The sequence below is a fragment of the Struthio camelus genome, chromosome 9 (genome assembly GCF_040807025.1).
Source record: "Struthio camelus isolate bStrCam1 chromosome 9, bStrCam1.hap1, whole genome shotgun sequence".
Classification (NCBI taxonomy): domain Eukaryota; kingdom Metazoa; phylum Chordata; class Aves; order Struthioniformes; family Struthionidae; genus Struthio; species Struthio camelus.
In genome coordinates this window covers 32205752-32227153 of record NC_090950.1, presented here as the reverse complement: position 1 = coordinate 32227153, position 21402 = coordinate 32205752, and the positions used below count along the sequence as shown (strand labels likewise).

The 21402-nt window shown below is 38.9% G+C and overlaps 1 protein-coding gene across 8 annotated transcripts in view; it reads left to right on the top strand.

Moving 5' to 3' along the window:
- Nucleotides 1-21402, top strand: part of LEKR1 (leucine, glutamate and lysine rich 1) — a 106741-nt gene that overhangs the window by 45955 nt on the left and 39384 nt on the right. For all 8 annotated transcript variants that reach the window (XR_011142935.1, XR_011142933.1, XR_011142934.1 and 5 more), the window contains 3 exons: nt 4094-4213; nt 4882-5057; nt 8836-9021. Coding sequence is in view for 5 of the 8 variants with exons in the window: in XM_068955107.1 (XP_068811208.1) it covers nt 4094-4213; nt 4882-5057; nt 8836-9021 (482 nt within the window). In the remaining 3 variants the exon portion in view is untranslated. The remainder of the gene's footprint in view (nt 1-4093; nt 4214-4881; nt 5058-8835; nt 9022-21402) is intronic.

Genomic DNA, 21402 nt, shown 5'->3' with positions numbered 1-21402 from the left:
GTACCAAACATAGCTCTATGACTAAATTAAATAATAATGTGAATTGTGGCAGTACTAGAGGCCCCAGTTATATAGATCAAGGCTCATTTGTGCTAGGCAACATATAAAACAGTAATACAGTTTGGTTTTATAGATGTATTATATATTCTTCAGCTGCTCTGTTTATGCCCTTTCATCCTGATGTGTGATAACACTTTGAAATCTCTTTTGTAAATGGCGTTCGGAAGAGATGGATTCTCTGGCAGATTTGTGGGGAGGGCACCCACCGTGGAGATGACCCGGTCCATACAGAGCTGTAGCGAAGATGATGCAAGGCAGGTATCTGCCCCAGAGCTGCTCTGGGACAGGGTGGGAGGGGGAGATGAGCCCTTCTGCCGGCTGCCTCCACCACGGCTGCCGCTGGCCGGGTGGCATGGCCCCGCTGCCCAGGCTCTCGCTTGGCAGCACCAGCCGCAGGAGAACGCAGAAAGGAAGGGGGAGATGCTGCTGGGATGCGCCGGCAGCTTCTGGAGCAGCGTACTTCCTTCAGTCATAATCCCTCTGCAAATCACTTTCTCCCTGTGTAGGGCCACCACCTTCACCTGGAGGGTGGCAGTGACAAACACAGACATTTGTGAGACGCAGTTGGGGTGAAAAGTCATACTGCGGGCCTGCATTATTCTTCTGGTGTTGGTGTCCGGGGCACGCACTAGTCTGGGCGCCTGGGGAAAGTTCTCAGAGGTGTTGCCGCGTAGTGCGCGCTAGGGGATGTGTAATGATGGTATGAGGCATCCTAGCACTCAGGGTAGCCTCCAGCTGGTTCACAGGCTTTGCAGCAAGAAAACCAGGCAGAAATGTCAGCCCAGAATTGGTATCTTTGCAGGGGCTCCGGGGTTCTGCCGAGAGAAACCCAAACCTCCTCTGCAGAGGGGACTTGTAGGTCTGCGCAGGGCTTCGGCAACTAATGTAAACTAATGTATTGTTAAATTAAAAAAAAGTATGGTTAGTTTTTTTTTTTTTAGTGTGGCTTTTTACTTTGGGAGAACTTATTGAAAGTACTGTTATTCATATGGAGAGAAAGTGTGTTTGCTGCCTAGTGTAAATAGAAGTCGAGTCGAGAATATAAACTTTAACAGAGGTAATCATATTTTCACTGATGATTTGAAAACTGCATTATATGTTAGTAGAGTTGACCTCTGCTGTGTAGCAAAATTTGATGAATATTTGTGAATCCATGGGAAAGCATCTCAAGCAAACCTTAAATCTGCCAGAACTACGTGAGTCGTTCTGCTTCGCACTCTTTACTAACGTCAGTTTCCTTTGTTTTCTCAATCTTATTATGATTTTCTTGTTCAGCAGTCTTGAATCCCTGAGGTAGGGTAACCATTTTAAAGAAAGAGAGGATGGTAAAAGTTTTTGAATGTATTATTAAATATTTAAGTATGTGTTAAATGATTACTTTTTTCTGAGTGCTTTCAGGATACTGAGACACACTAAAGCATCATGGAAAAATCTCTAAACAAAACTTGTTCCCATCATTTTCCTCTGTTTTACTAGCAAAAACTGTTACAACATTTCATTTCTTTGTAGTTACCTGTTTCCCTACTGCCATTACTGTCCCTGATGCGGTAATTTCCTTTTGTGAAATAGTTATTACAGAAATACACTTTCACATACTACAAAATGGCCCGTGCCAGTCTGCTTTGCCATACTCTAGCCATCAGGCTAGGCCCAGGTGGGCCGCGGAGGCGAGGAGCAGGCGCTGCTGCGTGGGCAAGGCGTTGCTGTGCAGAGCCAGAGCTCTGCAGCCGGCGCTGCTAGGGAACAGCTCACCGGACTTGGTGCTAGTAATGCCAACCAGTGGAAGCACTTTCTTGGTGTGAACTTGGCGTTATCATAAAATGATGTTTTTGACACACTTGAAGGAAACAAAGCAATTAAAATGAAAAGGGCACACTAAGATTGTTCAGCTAGTCATTCATTACAGCTAAGTTTGTTGAAACTTAAAAATGGTATTTATTTACAGGCATATATAATGGACATTAAGCGCATGCGCGCGCTCTCTCTCTCTCTCTCTTTAATGTTTAAAGCTGAGAAGAAATGTAATGATTCTGAAGAAGCCATGTGCTGGTGTTAGCCAGTGCACCTGAGCAGCCGTCCTTAGCAGGTGTCTCTGCAGGCTTCCCAGGGACTGAGGAAACTTGCACAGCTGCAGACACTGTCTGTTCTACCTGTTGTGGGAACGAACTGCACTGTCTCCTGCACAGCCAGTCTGGCTGCAAAGTAACAGAGCGAGGCTGTAAGAGTCTGGGAAATCCCACAGATGGGGAAAGTCCCCTGCCGGGTCAGCTGGCTCAGCACGCTGTGCTGTCAGAGGAGACGTCTGGTTTCGTTTGCGTTTCTTCTGGGTGGGAAGGGCTGTGAAGATAGAGTAAAGCCCTCGTGCCTCTTCCCGCAGCCGCATCCGATTGCTGCAGGGAGAGACAAACCGCTGGTTAAGCAGCGGTAGCTGTTAGCTGAGAAACAAGGTTGTTGGTGCTCAGGGGTGGAAGGGTGATTCTTCCCACTTTAGACTTTTTAGACATCTTATTTTGAATACTCTACTCTCATATATAACCGTAAGCACATATCATCTGTTTCTGTTCACTTTTTAGTCTACCACAGACTTTTATTCTACTTTTGTGGTGTTACAATCTCATTTAAATAAGCATAATTGAAACATGGGCATGACAAATATTAATTTGTATTTTTAATAGGAGGGAGGATGCACAGTATATTCATGAGTCCTGATAACTGTACGCTACTTTCTCACTCCCAGATTTATGCTTTCTTTTTTTGTGCCAAATTTGATTAAAAATGTTCAAAATAGTCACCTGCACGGCAATTGAAAAAAATCTGTTCCAAGCTATTTCAGTGGAACATACTCCTTTCCTATAGGGAGAAAGCATAAAAAGACTTTTTAGACTGTTCAAAGGAAATGCTTGTAGAGTGTGTTTTGATAGCATCTCCTTCAAGCTGCTTCTCTCAGAAGATGGATTTTGGGCATGGAGCGAGGGTGTCGGGGAGTGACAGGGTTCTGGGGAGCACTGAGGCTCTGGCCATTCTCCATGCTCTAGCAGGAGCCTGATACTCTGCTAACACTTGTCAAAGAGTTAGGGCAACCAAATAATGACCTTCCAACTCCATCTTGGTTTGACAATTTCTTGGGCCCCAGATCTGTTGCGTGGGGGTCTTTGTGGTGGTCGTGTTGTGTGCTTGTTTTTCCTTCCCTGAAAGGAAGGGCAAAAGTACAGAAAAAGAAATGCCTATTATCTCTGTCATATCATTTATCAAGCTGGGAATATGGAAACTTAGTTCTAATTTGGAACTTTGTACTATCTCCTTAAGTCTTCCTTAAGAAAAATGTAGGAAAAAAATTATTAACGTTTTTGACCATTCTGATACCAGTTTCATTTGTCATTTTTATTGCCTGAGTATATAGAAGTGACATCTGGTGGTAACGTTTTTTTTATAAAATTTTTCCCTTTAGCTCTTTAAAATGACATTGTCAAGAAAAAGGGGCAAAAGTAATATGCAGAAATATTTTACCTAGATTTACACTTTTCTTTTCTTTTTGCTGAACGCCTTTGTTTAACTCAGCAATGCAAAAGTGTTGTTCCAGCGCTCAGGAACCAGAATGTGAAACTGAGTGTAAAGGAAAATGAAAATGACTAACTTGGATTCTTGGCTAATTTGGATTCATTTTTTTGCAAGTGACTGGAATTAAGACGTAGACAAACATTCTGACTGGAGGGGAAAAAGAACAGTGGGGACTATAACCAAATATTTAGTTTTCCCTGTTGGCTGGCTTGAGACAACTTCCCCTTCAGCTTGGAAGACCTCTCTGTTACCCTTTAAATGCATATGTTTGCAACTTTATGTGGAGCCTATGCAACTAGTGCACTGAAGAGTAGTGTCTCCATTTGAAGGTCTGATAATTCAGGTTGAAAAATAGGCAGTCATAACCTTTAAAAAATATATTTTCAGTAAGCTTTTAATTTAAAGCTGAAGCAAAGTTAGAGATTGGTTAGTAGCACAAATAATACTTTTCTGATTATTTTATTTACCTATATAGAATAAAAAAACTAACAATGGAACTGAAAGACAAGCAAGAGGAATTAAAAAGCATGAAAGAAGACTTGCGATATTTCCAAGGAGAAAAGGAAGCTGCATATAAACAATCACAAGTGCTCAGGTAAGAGCACTTTCTTCCACAAAGAGGTGCAGAAGTTATGCTTCCTGTGAAAGCATATAATCGGTTCAGAGGATTCAACAGAGCCACAGGCCCAGGCAGAAAGAATACTATGATTAATGAAAGAAAGTTTGGAACCATTTTAATTTTTCTTTGTTTTCCTACAGCATTCCAGTAGGATGCTGTAGTGTTAGCAAATGTAACTGAAAAATATCAGTACTGGTTACTGGTATTATTAGCAACAGGATAAGTTCTTCACAAATTTGAAAACGTTAATTAATGCTCAGAGTAAGAAGCACTTGTAATGCAGCAGCAATATAGTATTCTTTACATATGTTGTCTGAAAGGGTTCAGCATAAGCCTTGGATATACAGACATTTAAACTATACGGCTGTTGTTTCTCAAAGAATAAAAAGTAATTGAACAGTTGTCTGTACAGTTTTATTTGTATGTATAAGTTTTAAATCAATATTAAGAAGAGAGAAACTTAGTATAAATATATTCAGTATTAAAGATATTCCATATACTTAATTTTTGTAACTGAATGTACTATTAAAAAATATGATATAATGGAGAAGGAGTTACCAAGCTTAAAATAATTAAAAGATTGTCATATGTCTCTACTTCCTTTTACAAATTTATGTCTGGCTTTATTTTTTTGTCTCCTGCAGAAGTACATTGGAACACCATTGCTCAACTCTAAACAAGGCGCTCTCGTTATTTCCTTTTGTTAGAAGTGAACTTGACAGTATTAAAGAGGTTGTGTCTGGTAATCTAGAAAACTGGGCTGCCCTGAAAGAAGAAATTTTTCTACAAATAAAAGCTGTTAGCAAAGAAGCTTTGGCAGGTAAATCGTCATCTTGCAATGACTTTGGCCAAGATGGAGTACCTTTTGGTAGCTGAGTATGCCATAGTAAATTAGAAGGTAAAATTAAATAGATCACTTCTATTACTTTTGATCAGGATAAATTAATATCAGAATTTTAGAAGACCATTGCTATATGCTATTAGTGGCACCATGAGAACTGAGCTGGACTCCGTACATGGATTATTGTGCTGGATCAATGTTCAGTTAGCCAAGTCAAATTGAAACATAATAAAAATACTTAAATATGTAGGTATGATTGTAATACAAAGACTCAGAAGTTTTAGTTTGACTCATGTCTCCCATTACCAGATTTTTCATACATACTCACACACACGTGGTATTATATCACACTGCCTGTTGCAGAGCTACTGGGCGGTCCTGCAGTGCAGGCCTTCTCCCATCCCATTAGGCAGGCATGCTCCCTGGCCAGCACACTGCTATACACATCAGGTTGCCTTGAATACATGAGCCACCTCAAAGGAGCAAATGCGCACCTTATATGTTGCCAGCTACCCCCTCCTTATGTGAAGGAGCAACTTATATGCTCTTTATGTGAGGGAGCAACTAGAATGTATGGAGCTCTGCCTAGAGGTGGATGAAGAGCAAATTGAGAGCTTATGGGTAAGGATTAAAGGGCAGGCAACATGGGCAACGCAGTGGTGGGGGTTTACTACAGGCCACCTGATCAGGAAGAGGAAGTTGATGAGGCCTTCTACAGACAGCTGGAAGTAGCCTCATGATCACAGCCCCTGGTTCTCATGGGAGACTTCAACCACCCTGACATCTGCTGGGAAGAGAGCACAGCTAGGCACAAACAGCTGAGGAGGTTCCTGCCGAGCACTGAGGATAACTTCTTGACACAGGTGGTGGAGATGCCAACCGAGGAGACAGGTGCTGCTAGACCTTGTACTAACAAACAGAGAAGGTCTGGTTGGAGATGTGAAGGTTGGGGGCAGCCTTGGCTGCAGTGACCATGAGATGGTGGAGTTGAGGATCCTGCGAGGAGGAAGCAGGGCAATAAGTAGGATCGCAACGCTGGACTTCAGGAGAGCTAACTTTGGCCTCTTCAGAGACCTACTTGGAGGAGTTTCATGGGGTAGGGCCCTAGAAGGAAGGGGGGGTCCAGGAGAGCTGGTTAATATTCAAATATCACTTCCTCCAGGCTCAAGACACGTACATCCCTCTAAGTCCAGCAAAGTGGGCAGGAGACCTGCATGGATGAGCAAGGAACTACTGGCAAAACTCAAACAGAAGAAGGAAGTCTATAAAATGTGGAAAAGGGGACAGGCCGCTTGGGAGCTTAGGTTTCTTTCTTTTTTTTTTTTTTTTTTTTTCTGATTTATTAAGGTAGCAAAGGAGTGAGTGAGCTGATGGGACCCTTTATGTCCCTGTGAGAAAGAATATAAGGGCATGTTAGGCAATGTCCATCTCCCAAATTATTCTGCTGGTGGAAACCCTGTGAACTCCAATACAGATGCATAGCTCAAGTGAAACTTGCGTACACAGAGTGTCTTAGAGAATAAGTAACTTTATTTTAAATAATAGCTCCCTAGAAACTCATTCTTCCTGTAAAAGCAGAGCTAATTTTTAAAGTTTTCCATGTTTGTTCTTTTCGCAATAGGAACAAATAAACGGGGCAGTTATGCTTCAGGAGTGAGTAGGCATGTATTACCCATGGAGGCAGTGTATTGAATCTGAACAATGAGTTTGGGATGTTCTGAGCCCAGGGAGGGCTATTGCCTGCTTGAAGACAAGTGTTAAAAGAAAATCCCCTTTTACTATTCGGTATTTGCAACAACAACTAATTTAAGTGTCAATATCTTGCATTTTGACACATGACTTCATCTCCTACTTGGGCTGAGCACGGGAAGTGTTAATGTCCCTAAGAATTCATCTCTTCCTGTGCTTATTCCCTGCCTATTTCTAGCTAAGTAGACTACATAGATGCATTTCTGCAGACGTTTTCAAATATTCATGACGTTTTAAAACTTCTTAAATAGACCTTTCAGATTCTTTTAAACATTTATCCCCAAAATAAAAATTATTTATCATTGTTGCGTGCGGAACATGGACATTGTTTATGCAATTGTTTCACTTCAGTATGATTTGCTTTGCAGATGTTCATTTATTTATAGAATGTCACAATTCACTTACTAGTAATTTTCACTTTATCCTTGACCTTTCAGATTGATGAAATCCCATGGAAGACAGAAAACTGCAGATCTAGCCCAAGAAAATTACTCTCTCTCAAATTCTAAGCAATTGTTGTTCTTACTCCCATTATACGTGCTAAATATCTCCTGCTGCATTCAACATATCCCATGCAGTGGGTACTATGTATGTTTTTAAATCTAGCTTTCTAAACCAAACAGTTTAGTCTCCCATAAATTTTTTTTGCCTGCTGGTGCTTTTCTAAAGCTTTTATTCTGTTTTATGATTCTTCATTATTTACATATGGTAACATATTATTGTCTAATAAACTTCTCATTCATTTTACCTTACTACTTTCTACAGTAAGGTAATTCAATTTAGAACTTGTTTTCTATGTCAGATTTTGGAGAAGAAAAAGTGGTATTTGAGGTGCTGCTTTTTATGCATAAACCCATTGCTTTGGTCGGTGTGAAAAAGCCTTATAAAAAACCTTCTTTGCCCTTAGTTAATTAATGGCAAGTAGAAACAAGTATAAGAACTTGAAATCTTTCAGTATTTATAGCAATTAGTATAACAATTTATTTAAATGTGGTATAGTTGGGAAAGGTTGTAGTTAATGAAAATATTTATACTATGGAAAGAATTAAAAATTTGCCTGTGTGCAGAATATAAAAATTCTGTAATACATGATTTGAAAGTTCAATTAGGCTTTATCTAACTTGAAAATTGTAATTACTAATAAAAATCAAAGTGGTATAACTTCTTTGGACAACTGAACATCTAGGGCTGTAATGGGAGAGAGAAATAGAAATGAATTGCAACAGCTTTTGAAAGTGTTTGAGTACACTCATTAAGGAAAACTAAGCTTAGGGAAAAGCTATGAAAATGTAGAAGAAGACTCATTATACCCCACCCATAACTGGCTTATTTACCTTGCAATAGAAACTACCTGGGAAGCTTTCTTGGAACTGTTACACTTCTAAGTTGAAGAGCTGATGAATGATAGATTGAAAAAGCCTGTCTTTTATGTTTTGAAGATGCACTTTGATTCCTTTAACAACAGTAGTCACCCTAAGTAATGAAAAGAGAAAACAAAATTAATACAGATGCCCAAAGGTATTTTGCACGCATAAGTTTTATATTATGCTTATCAGAGGTAGTACCCCCTTGATATCTTTAGTGAAGTACTGTGAAATCTTAAATTTCATTTCAGTGGGATTTACAGTTGTTCCTTGTCTGTCAATAATTGTTTGTATATCTTGTTAAGATATTGGATTCAAATATGTCACCTACTGTTATTTCATCTGGCATGCATACATATATTTTAATTTGGTTTTGAGATCTTAGAGGACATATGTATTATTATTTAGAATAAAATTTGTGTTATTCATTAGTACTATCTGTTTCACTAAGTACAAGTTACACAAGAAGTGTTGCACATGGCAGTTCTTTTAGCTCAGAAGTGTTGCTGATAAAAATGACTTACCCTGGCCCATACCCCAACTAAAATTACGGGATACTAAAGTCCTGAGGTCGTAAATCAGGTAAGATACTTTTTAGCGGGTAAGGTAAATTTGACAACCATCTGTATGATTTTTCTCTTCAGAAATATCCAAATTGAATCAAAGGTTAGCAAAATCCCAGGGAGAGAACGAGTCCCTCCAAGAAAAGGTGAAACATCTGACATTGGTGGCTGATACAGTTGAGTTGAAAACACAACAGCTTCAAACTTCACTTCAGCAAGGGAATGAGCTACAAAGTAGGTGTTGGGAACTACAAAAGGAAACATTAGGTAAGAGAATTTTGACACTTCAAGCAAACTTTCAAGTAAAATGAAATGCAACATTATTATTTTTAAGTACCTAAAGTTGTTGTTATTGTGAGAGTACTCATCAGCTCAGATCAGGCCCTCATAAAAAAAAAAAAAAAATAGATGTTGTGCAGTCAGAAAGATAGAGTGAAAGAAATGAAGAAAGAGAGGAAAGTAGTCAAGATGGTAGTAATACAGTTATGCTGTTACTTGTCAATCTTATATAAAATATCAGGGAGAAGGCTCTGAGATTAAAATGAGAAGCGTTCACATTTGAGCGGGAGTGTCATACAGGAGTTTCGGCTATCAGCAACAGAAGTGAAAATGGTGTCAGACTAAGCCCGCCTGCTTTTTCTTAGATTCATTAAACTTGAGTCTGTCTAATGGTTTGGCCTTGATACTTTGTCTCAAGAATCTGGATAGTCCTCTTGAAAACTATAAGAGCAGTGAGAGCACTTAAAATGATATTATCTTTTCAGCTTTGTTGAGAAAATAACTCATTACAAAAAGGCTACTATGTTTTTTATGTCAGTATCTCTTGAAACTGTTTTATTTTTAAAGCAGCATTCATAACGTTGACTCAAAAACATTTTAGAGACGTTCAGAACATATAGAAGTTGTGCTGTTCCAGGAATAGTTATGAGTCATTAAAGTGGCACAGTAGTTACCACGCTGTCTTACGCACGGTATATAATTTCAGATTTAAAAGAGCAGTACTTACTGCTAGTCGCAGAGAACAAATTTCAGCATTCCTACAGTAGCAGTGATAATACTGAAAGTGAGACTGAAAAGCAGAAGATCACAGGTATCATTCAATGAGGTATCATCCCTATTATTGAGGGCAGTCTTTATTTTTGTCATTATATAACAGTACAGTTAAGAATGCTCCAGCAGCAACGTGTTTGAAATGTTAAACGTGAGCAGATAGATCTACTACCTCTTCCAGACACTATCCACAGAAGATATAGACTTAATGTGTCTTCCTGTTTATGATATTTATTCACAGAGCAGTTTAAACGGTTCCAGCAAGATTTTTCTTTGTGGACTTATTTTGAGAATCACAGTAGCGTGTAAGATTTCCACTAGGCCCCTCACAAGGATGGATTTATTCCAAATGTACAGCTGTATGTTTTGATTAAGATTGATGAAGTTACATTTTGATTCAAAAACTGTTTAAAAACATACAGTGTATGGTCTACTCCATTTGCTTATGAACTGAAATTATTTACGTGTCAGTTTTTCTACGGGTGATTGTCACAGATACTCTATTTAGAGTTCATATACCGATATACCCATTATACAACAATGTGACCAAAACATGACATTACATTTTCTAAGAAGCAGTGCAGGTAAAATGCTTGTTTTACCCTAATATCTGACTTCCTTCTGTGTTCAATATAACTGGAAAACTTATTTCTGTATTCTTTTTAGCAATATCCTCTAGCTTTTTATAAATACCCACGAATAGTGGGTAAGTCATAAAGCAGCTAGATCAGTTGGTTTTTTTTTTTTTTTTTTTTTTAACCTTTCCCTAGCAGTCTACATTTCTGTGCTTTTCAGATGGGGGTACTACCTTACTGGTTTGAGGAAAATATAATCATATTTTACATGTGTTTTTCGGGTGGAAAAATTTTTCAAAATAAAATAAACTTAATGCAGAAATAGCTACTTCTCAAATATTCTTTGACATTCCATTTGTGTTGAAATATGTCTTAATTTTTTCCTACCAAATACAAAAATAACTTGTGGACGGTACAAGTTGAATAGTGCTTCTGTACAGACTGTTGTGATTCCCTTCTTAGAACAAGTAATTTTCAGAACTGTAGAATTTGCTTCTGTAAGTCAGTTGTCATGTTCAAGATACCTCAGATGACTTTACAGATTAATGAGTTAAAATTTTGAGGTGCGGTGCCTGTACATAGGCGTGTGAAGCCACCTCTGTGAATTCAGCAATAGCTGACAGGCATTCGTGGGAGCTGGAGTGTTGGCACTGGCTGCTACTGTAGAAAGTCTACAGTCTATTTGCTTCAATATCCTGTCTTCACCACTGAAAAACACTGCCTGGTTCAAAGGAAGAACTCTAGAACAGCAATTACAGGGTAATCTATCTTCCTCATATATCTCATCCTGATCTAGGAGGACCTTGATCCTGATAAGAGAATCTTTTAAACTTTGAAACATGTGACTTAATATCATTACATAAAACACTTGTATCACTACTTTTATACTGGTATGACAACTATGCGGTTATAATTAGAGTTCCTTCTTCAATTTTTGTAAACTTGTTTACTTCAGTAGTTCCCGTAAACAAGGAGTTCCATAGTTTAATTACGTGCGTTGTAAAAGCACATTTCCTTTTTCAGTTTTTCCCACCTTTTAACTTTGTGGAGAATTATCGTGTTCTTATGGTGGAAGACCAGGGAAAGATGTTTGTAGTCAGTGTGTTTTTTAGATTATTCAATGTGTTACATATTTTTGTGATGCCTTGTATTGGTCTGTTTTCTAAGACAAATAATCCTAGTCTTTTCAAAATCTTTGTTTAGAAGCTTTTCTAAGCCCTTAATCATTCCTGTTTCCTCTTTCAGAACTGATAACTTTGCAAATATTATTTAGGATAAGTAGCCAGTACAATCCTAGATAAAGGCTCACCACAGATTTCTATCTACCTCTGCTTTACTGTCAATTTCTTATACACTTCAAAGCTTGTATGCCTGATTTATCAGGCCCTTCCCCCAGAAAGGCTGTGTTGAAATATACAGTGTTTTTCTGCAAGTAAGATTCATTTGCCACAATTTTCAGTCTACGTGTTACATAATGACATAAACTATTTTCTTCAGAACATGTGTACATACTAAAACAGTGATTTATTTTTATCTTTTAGTGAAATTAAGTGATTTTAGAATGAAGTGATATTTTTTCCTTTGGATAAAGGGAAATAAATCTTATTGCATATCTTATTCTAAAGTATTAAAGACAATATCTCTGCATGGCTTTCTGGCCTGTCTTCTCAAAATCTGAATTGAATTCCTTCCTTTAGCTGGTACATTGCAGCAAAACATCACACCAAGCAGTTCGGTTTATATCAATTAATATGCATAACATAGTGCGTTAACCGCGTTATACTATATGTGAGTGCCACATGATAAGCAGGGTCAGAATAGTGCAAACGGAGCGTCTCTGCTGTTTATACCCCCAAAAAATCTGTTCTTTAAGGTTAGTGGGAAGTGTCTGTTTTAGAGGCACTGCTCCACTCTTTGAATTTTTTTTTTGTATTACCGTATTAGTAAACCAAGATTGCTCAACATTTCCTTTAATAAAACCACCATTTTCAATGGATTAAATATTACCAAATTTAACTAAACAATTGATTTTGAATATTAATTCTAGTAAAAAAGGTTATAGCTTTCACAAAGATGAGATGTGTGGAAAAGTGATTGGATTTTATCTTTAAAGCTTATTCTACAAAAATGTTGTTGAAAAACCCAACCCTCTGAGCAAGGACTTAAAATTAAATATGGAAGACTTGACAATGTGCTTGAAATAGAGGACCGAATTAAACTGACCTTTACACCTTTAAAAACATTCAATAGATAGGGTGACAATTAACCTCGTTGCATATTCAGTTCTTTAGGCTACAGAATACAAGAGTAGAGCAGTGCTTTTCCATGCAGTGCTTGTTCTGCAGGTTGCTGTGATGCTGGGCAACAGAACGGAGAAAAAAGGAAGTTGTTTCTTCTGTGCTCCCAGTGCTTTGCCTGCTGAATGCCCTACCCACACAGGGAAGGAGCCAGCTTGATGCCGATGCCGTAGGAACCAGCGCAAGACAGGGCAGTGAGCAGGTTGGGACGTGGTGGCAGGGGCCGTCAGGGAACTCGGCCGCAGGCTGCTCTGCAGATCAGCCTGGGAGCACGGGCTGAGCCGTGAAACATGAGAGGCTTGCCTAGCTGGAGTGCTTTCAGCCTGTGTGTCAAAAGAAGCAGGAATCCTGGGGAAAAACATAGTATGTGATTATATCCTGAAAGAGTCTTTCATAATGTATAGTTAGTAAAATATGAAAAACCTCAATATTAATTCCCCATGTTTGGCAGTAGCACTTAGCTACAAGCACTAATGCAATCTTTTCAGTGTTTATAGTGTATCTTGCACTGCATCCTGGACCATATGTTTTCATTGGTTGTAGTGTGATAGGTAAGTAGCATAATTAGAACTGTTTCCTTTCTGACTTGAGGCCTAAAGTCTATTGTCCCAGTCTTATCTTGGATCAACCCAAAATCAATGGTCGTTGCAGCGTGTTCTGGAATAGTATTTATAGGAGGAAAATGGAGCTGTATACTAAAGAAATAGCATGATTAAGATGTTCGTGTTAAATGGTGGCTGCGAAGAGGGTGCTCTCAATGGTGCATGTTGAGAAATAGAGCTAATGAGGTGGAGTCAGTGTCCGCATCTGCACTGCAGTCAGCCCCAGAGAAATACCGCTTTCTCCAGAATTTCTGCTGTACATGGAGAAGACAGCTACAAAATACTATGTGATTAAACACAGCAGATGCAGAAGGTAAAAAGAAAAGGCTTTTCTTCTGGCCTGGTTCCACATGAGTCTTGAGGTTGACAATGTTTTGCTGCATTTCATAGCCTCGACAGAGCAACAACTCCCATAGACTTCTCGGGTGCTTCAGTTTTTAGTTTGTATGCTCCCTTCACCACCTCAATTCATTAACAATGGAGCAGAGTGTGCTTTCATTGGTATCTGGTGCTTCACTGAAGCTGAGCAAAGATGTCAACAGCAAGGGACCTGGAAGGGCGCGCTCACCCTGCCGGCCTGGCTTCCCAGGCTCCTGCACAAGCCCCAAATCCTCTCTACCTCCGTTCCATCACCAGGAGCTAATAATGTGTTTGCCAAGAGAGAAGTTGCTGAAAATATCCCTTTAAGTTGTCTGCTTTTGATGGCAATTTTACTCTGTCCCATAAATCCTGTGGATTTATGTCTGTATCAGTATTGCTGGCAGATTTTTTTTCTACATTTTTGAGGTTTCTGTTAGATAGTTATGGTTGAAGAAGTTGCATGCTGTAGTTTCTGTAGAGATGGAGCCAAATCCCCCTCTAATAGGTGAGCATTAGAGACTGTCTGTAATCAGTAGTAGACTTTGTGAGCATGCCTCCTTTTTGCCTTTATTTCTTGCGCTCTGATGTGGGCTCCTCTAGGAATGAAAAACCCTCCCTGAATGATGGTGTCCTCCAAACAGCAGTAACAAGATTTGGGTATCGTCCAATAAGCTTGTTGACCTCTATAGAAAACTGCAAAGCAAGGACATATTAATCAGCGACCCAGGTGGGGGCGGGTATTGTATCTCAAGGATGCAAGTTGCTGTTCCCTATGCTCCCCTCAAAAATGACTCCTTTAGTCCAGGATCCTCCTCCGAGTTAATTTGGGGAGGGCATTTGTGAGGCAGCTCTCACTGATTATGCTGCTCTTGGTTTTCAGCGTTAGTATGAGCAATGATAGATTTCTGGTTTTGACAAGAAATAAATTGGAATTTGTTGAATTACATGACCATTTTTTACTTCCATGTAATGTAACTGAAAGTGAAGGCAAAACTTGGGAAGGAAAAAGCTTAACATGTTAGAATACTGTAAAGACGTTTCATCTATGCTTACATCTTCATCAGAATTTTTCCCCTACTAGCATTTATAGGAGACATATCCAAGAGCTACCATCTATGTTTTTGTCATAAAAACAAACAACCGTAAATATTCTTTTTCTCTATCCTCTTCAAAGGAATATTTTGGAAGCTAACTAGTTTATGTTTATAAAGAGACTTGAAAATTTACAGTGCCATGCAGAAGTGTTCATTCCCTCAAGAAGTTTGAAGTGCACTGTGGTATTATCTCTCCTGCTGGCTCGCTTTTTTAAAATGTGTGTTTACAGAGAAGAGGGATTAGAAAAAAAGTTTATGTAATGAGTTCACTGAAAGTTATCTCGGTGGTTAGTATGACTGTGGATTCTGTAGCATCTCAGCAGTGTAATACTTGTAACAGAAGGGTCACCGTGACCGCCGCTCATAATGCTGTTCTGTTTGACGTGCTATTTAGTTATTTTGCCCATGTCGTGTTTCTTTTTTAAACTGTGTACAATACAAAATTGAAATAGCAGACATTTTGTGGAGAAAACACAAACACAACATTGCATATGAAATTCATACTGAATGTTTGGATTCTGTTTGCAAAACATTAATGAACAGCTAAAATATCACCCAAGCAAGTTGACTTTTAACGTGAGGGTCTTTCTTTTTTTAGTAGTAACAAAATGTAGCAGTTGCTTCACAATAAAGCAGTTCTTAAGGAGCAATGAGGTGTTTGATGTGGCTATCCAGAGGGATTTTTCAGGGCAGTGGACAGCTAGGTCGGGCATTTTTATTCTACCTCTACTTCCTAAATTGGTCGATAAATGCACCTTCTACACAAATCTATAGTCAGTTTTGGGGTCCATCTGTATAGAACTCATGGCTGGTTTGGGGAAATAAAGCTAGCTAACACAGGGATTATAAAAAATGTTCTTTTTGAAATGGAAAACATGATTTTCTTCATGAAACAAGCATCATATATAGCATTAGTTTGGCATTGTATTAAATAAATTACTAGGAACAAAAGACACATTTTTATCGTCCTGTTTGGTTCTCAGTGAAAACCAGTTCCAATTGGTGGATTTACACTCTATAAAATTAGTGTGTAGGAAATTCCGGTCAGATCTAGGGTGTCCTTATGTTTTTTTTTTGATGATTTCTCCACAAACTATTTTGAAGTTATTAACTCTTTTTGGTTCACTACTCAAATATTTCAGTGCTTCAAAAGAAAAAAGACTCAGGATTTGTTGTGTACATGTTTTGAAAGGATTTTCATTTCTACAGTCAATGTTTTGAAGATCCCTGGTTTTTATATTTGTGGTGAATTGTAAGTTATTGCATGACATTTCACATGATAGTCATTTCTAAAGTTGAAAATAAGTATTAATTTCTAATATTGTTACTTGATTCCCCTGCCTCACGTGACTCTCTGAAAATTGTCTTCGTGGCTTAGATTTTGCCAAAGAGTTAAATTTGATTGCTGATTTCATACCACTCTTTCAGACTCAGCGTATCATCTGGTTAGCTAGAGATGGCAGGTTTTGAAAAATGCTCAAGTAAGAGTGAAGTCTGGTGGATAACTGCTTAATCAAATAGACTTTCAAAAAAAGCGGTAATGCCCGTTGAGACTGTCTGTCTATATTCTTAGGCTCAGGAGCAGCAAAGGAGCTTCAATAACACATATTCCTGTAAGATAGGAGCTGATATCCCTGCTTTCAATTTTATTACCAATGAAGTCCTGTGTTTCACTTGATCACAGATACAGAATAATTTTTCTTCACGAAGTCATTGCAGTTTTTCTCTAGCCCATTTATAGTTACAGATTTACCTCTGTGTGGGTCTAAATTGCTGGCTATGCACATGACATGAAATCTGTCCTTTAAATCTTTTGATGCTACTGCTTCATAGTCTATTTATATTACTAAATATAAACCTAGCAGCAGTCTGCTGACATAATGAGAGATGATTGAAAAATGCAGGCAGCTGTAGGAGTAGCTGGGTAGCTAGAGCAGAGGGTTAGTACTCTTCACGGAAAGCAGGAGCAGAATTTTCATGTATATGAAGTGTCTTTAATGACACTTTGAAGACCACTTTGAAGAGATCTACTTTGAAAATTCCAAGGAGAGAATAGTTTCCTGTAGTTTTAGCTAGGCTGCAGTTCAAATATCCCCTATTCATACTACAAGTACTGCTGAAATACTTTTTATGAGTTCCAGCTGTGATAGGCAGAATGTGAAGGGTGAGAGCTGGAGAACGCAGTGCTTGGTGTTTGAACAGAATGTGACAAATGGATTAGACTAAGCAATGGCTCATTAGCACTTTTCAGCAATCTTTTAAAATGAAAGAGGAAAGACATTAATATCGTGGAAAGAACAGCTTTCTAGTCCTCTTGATTTAGGTGTTTGGGAAACGTTATGTTAGAATATGATTTAGTTGTAGAGAAGGACCCCTATTCACTTCTACTTCAGGAAACGCAGGAATCTGTGTTAAAGAAAATGTACTTATTATATTTTGCTTCATCTGGTGAAACAGATGATGGCCTGAAGACTGACAAAAAAAAATTCCATCTCCAAGGAAAATAATGATCAGAAGCTCTATTTTCTTACCTGTAATTTTCCTAGCTAACTAGTAGTTGATTGTATTTCCAATCAAATTTAACATAAAGGGGAAGCAGTTATGTAGAAACAATTCTTCCTTAGATCCAAATTAGCTTGGGTTTGGAAAGGCAGGAATGTATCCAGAAAAACTCAGGCTTAAGGACCAAATCCTTTCAGATTGCCTGATTGAGCAATTACCGTGTAAGCAACCTTTCTGTCTTCAGAACTGCTCCTGTAAAGTGTCACCAGTAGGGCTGCGTTTGAGTTAGCGTCGCTTCTGTGAGCGAGCACTTCATAAGGTTTTGGAAAGGATTTTCATCATTTTTGCATAGCGTGTGTAATATGTGGGTTATTCTCTTGAAGATGCTGATGGTATTCTAGATTTGTTCCACTGAAAAGAATTCAGAATCTGGTCTCTTCGTTTTTCCATGCTTTGTTGTATAAGAACATGAAAGAACTAACGTACTCACTCAGAGCAGAGGTCGAGCAAGCCCAGTCCTGGCAGTGGTTAGCAGCATGTGCTTAGGGAGATAAGAAATAGGGTGCTACTCTTTTTTTTTTTTTTCCTGGCACATCCTCCCAGTTCCTGGCAGCTTTTAGTGATTTAGAGACTTCCTGATGCCGTTGGTCAAGTCTCTAGAAAGGATGTAATCTCAATGGCTAGATTCTTTTCGTACATGCTTTCCAGACAGCCTGAATGCTTATGAGTCACAAACACAGACTCTCAAATAAAAAGAGATACTTTCTTGTGTATACAAAAAGTAACTTATCTTAAAGTGCATGGTACATGAAATGTTATTTAAAACAAAACAAAAACAAAAAACCCCCACAATATTTGTTTTGTACCTGCAAGGAATTTAAGTATTTAGTTCACTTCTTTGTTCACACCTTAAAAAAAACAAAAAACAACCCTATAGTGAGGTAGATTATTCTTAGTCTGACACAGTAATTTTTCATATATGTATTTCATATTTATCTTACAGTTCCTCTACTGTGCATTTTAAATAAATGCACTTAAGAATATATGTTAGATGTATATCCTAATTTGCTGTAGCATTAATGTCCTAAGAAAATTTAAATACTTTTGCCTCTTTTGACACAACTGATCAACCCTATTCAGGGCCTTGCAGTTTGCTTCCTACAGGGAAGAAAAACTGATGATTTAATCAGGTAGTTCTTTAGTGCAGCTCTGTTTTTTTTAGAGGACGCATACACTCTCTTATTTCCCAGAATACTGTAGAAAGTAAGCTATGGGAGATAGATTGCAGTCAGTGGGCCGGTTGTCTGTCTTAGCCAGTATAATCTATGTCGCTTTCTCTTTCTTAGCTTTCTTCCAGATTCAATCTGCGAGTATTTTCCTGACTCCTTTGAGTCTCTGTTTCTTTCTGCCTGTCTCTGTAACATTGCTGGGCTGCATCTTCTCCCTTTTCCTCAGTTTGATTATGACAATATCTAGGCTCCTGTGTTTGAATTTCTATTCCAGTAAATCCTTTCCATGCCTCAAAGACCTTAACTGCTTCTCCCAATTTCCTGACTGAAGGATGTTTCTCACACCCACCAGCCTCAGGGAGGTTTCAGTCAGTCCCTCAGCATAACAAACATTATCTCGATCTGAGATAATACAGAGTGTGTCTCACAGAATATTTGTGTGCAAGTATATATGAATCAAGCCTCTGAAACCAATTATTCATAAAATGAGATTAATTGTATAAAGGCAAACCATATCCCGATCTGTGCGAGGAGAAATGAGATCATCAGAGCAAGGAAAATTATTATCCCCCTCCACTTGACACCGGAGAGGCCACACCTGGAACGCTATGTCCAGCACTGGACTCCAAGCTTTGGTTCAGGGAGAAACTGGAGCAGATCCCATGGAGGGCTGCCAAGATGGTCAGAGGCCCGAGACGTATGGCCTTCAAGGAGAGGTGACAGGAGCTAAGAGGTGATCCAATAGCAGTCTAAAAGCACCTGGGGGGGAGTAGGAAGGTGATGGATCTAAGCTCTTCTGGGAAGTGGCAAAAAATGGCTACAACTTCTAGCTGGGGAGCTTCAGCCTGGACATTAGGAAAAGCTTTTTCAGCAGGAAGGTAGTGCAGCATGGGAAGAGGCTACCCCAGAGGGTTGGTGGACTCTCCATTTTTCAAGACTTGGCAGAATAAAACTACAGCTAACCTAGTCTGATGTCAGTAGTACTGCTCTGAGCAGAGAGTTGAACTACGTAACCTTGAGAGGTCCCTAATCTCACTATGAAGCTGTAACTGGCTGAATCATGATTAGAATTTCATAAAATAGAAGTACTTTAATCTGCAATTCTTTAGGTAATCCTACATACATAAGTTTCGCTGCTGGGTCCACATGCACTCAGACTGGGTATTTCTGGGCAACGGGACTTGTGTGGGCAGCGCATGCAGCCTGCAGGATGTGCACGTCCTTTCAGTGAGGATGTAAATGGGACTGCCCCAGCAGTTCTTTCTCATCAGTGGCCAGTATAATGAGTCAGAGCTTATCTTGTTTATCTGATTTAAACTAAACTATCTGCCATTTTTTTCCCAACAATGCTTTAAAAAAAGGAAAAAGAAACTACTTTCTCCCTGTGCCATTTTCTATGTGCTATGGTGTAGTAGTTAGCTAAAAAGTAGCAAATCCGCTAGTTTGATATCCTCAAATAGGTAGTGAGAAGTGAACTCTTATTTCTGAAATTAGAAGTAGAAAAGTTCTGTAGACGTGCATTTATTCTTAGGTGCATGATCATTTTAGACCAGAGACTTAATGGTAGTTACAAGATAGATTTGTAGCATGACCACCGTTGGCATAAGTAGGCAGAGCTGTGCCTCATCTCTTTCAGCCAGCGGCTGAGCGGGTGCTGCTAAGGCAGAGAGGTCTCTGGTAGTGACTAGAGCACTACACGTCTTCAGTGTCAGTTTGTATTTGAGCTGTTTGAGCTCGGCATACGAACCTCTCCAGAGCATCTAATTACTGGCAGGTAGTCTTCCTTTTCTTCCATGTGCATAAAACGCTGACCTTTTATTTAGGTAAGACCAAAAGTTTCCGAAAGTGTCTTGGATTTTTTTGTAGGATTTGCTGGAAAAGTAGAAAATTACACAGCTTCATCAGACATTCTTTTGAACTGATATCATTGTGAATCTGTTATGAATTAGCTGGAAAATTGATGGCTTCCAGAGTCACTGCTCACCCAGCGTGAGTGTATTTCACATTGTTTTTTTCACTGAAAACTTTACCAGTTGTTGCTATTCACAAAGCAGAAACTGGCGCCTTTACTCAACACCATGCCATCAGCAGGGTGTCTGGATAGGATGCAAAGAGGGTGGTTAAATTGCTGCACCCGTTTCTGGTCACACGCAGTGCTTAGTGTTCTCCAGGCACCATGGACCATGTAAAAATGGGAAGTCGCCCAGATAAGAAGCAGCAGTTAGTAACTTAGATTCTTCAAGATGTTTTCTTTGTGTGCGCTCTGTACTGTGCCACCTTAGTCTCAGTCCTCTTCACAGCAGTCTCACTCCGTAGAGAATATGATACTGCTAAAATACTAGGAGGTAGTTGAAGCAATCTCTTCTCTTACCCATTTAATCCCTTTCTGAAGGCAGCAATGATTGCATGTAGTATCTGAAAGGCTACTGGTGACCAAAAATCTCTGCTGTAATAGTGTCATTAGGTTCACGTGCACCAGTTAGGGGATGGGCCTCAAAGAACTTCCCTTGCTCTGCCGTTTCGTGAAATAGGTGAATAGTCATTAAAGAAGTCTATCCAATTTTCACAGTTTTGATTCGAAATGGTCACTGAAGAGAAGAAGATGCAGTTAAAAACATATACTAAAGATAGTGAAGTTTTATCCAGGCCAAAAGGCTTGTTGCATTGATTTTCCCAGTCCTCCTTCCCCTAAAGACCAACTTAAAAAAAAAAAAAAAGAAAAGAAAAAGTGAAACAAAGCAAACTCCAACTGTTCTTTAGAGGAATAGATTAATGACAGTAAAAATGATTGAACAAAATATTTTCTAGGGTTTTATCTAGGATCCAGGAAGAGCTGTCTTTTCTTGTTTAATGCCTGGAATGAGATATCCTGTGTCTGGAAGGTGTCTAGCATATACTTAGAAATATACCTAGAAATAAAAACTGGTTTTGATGCTTTG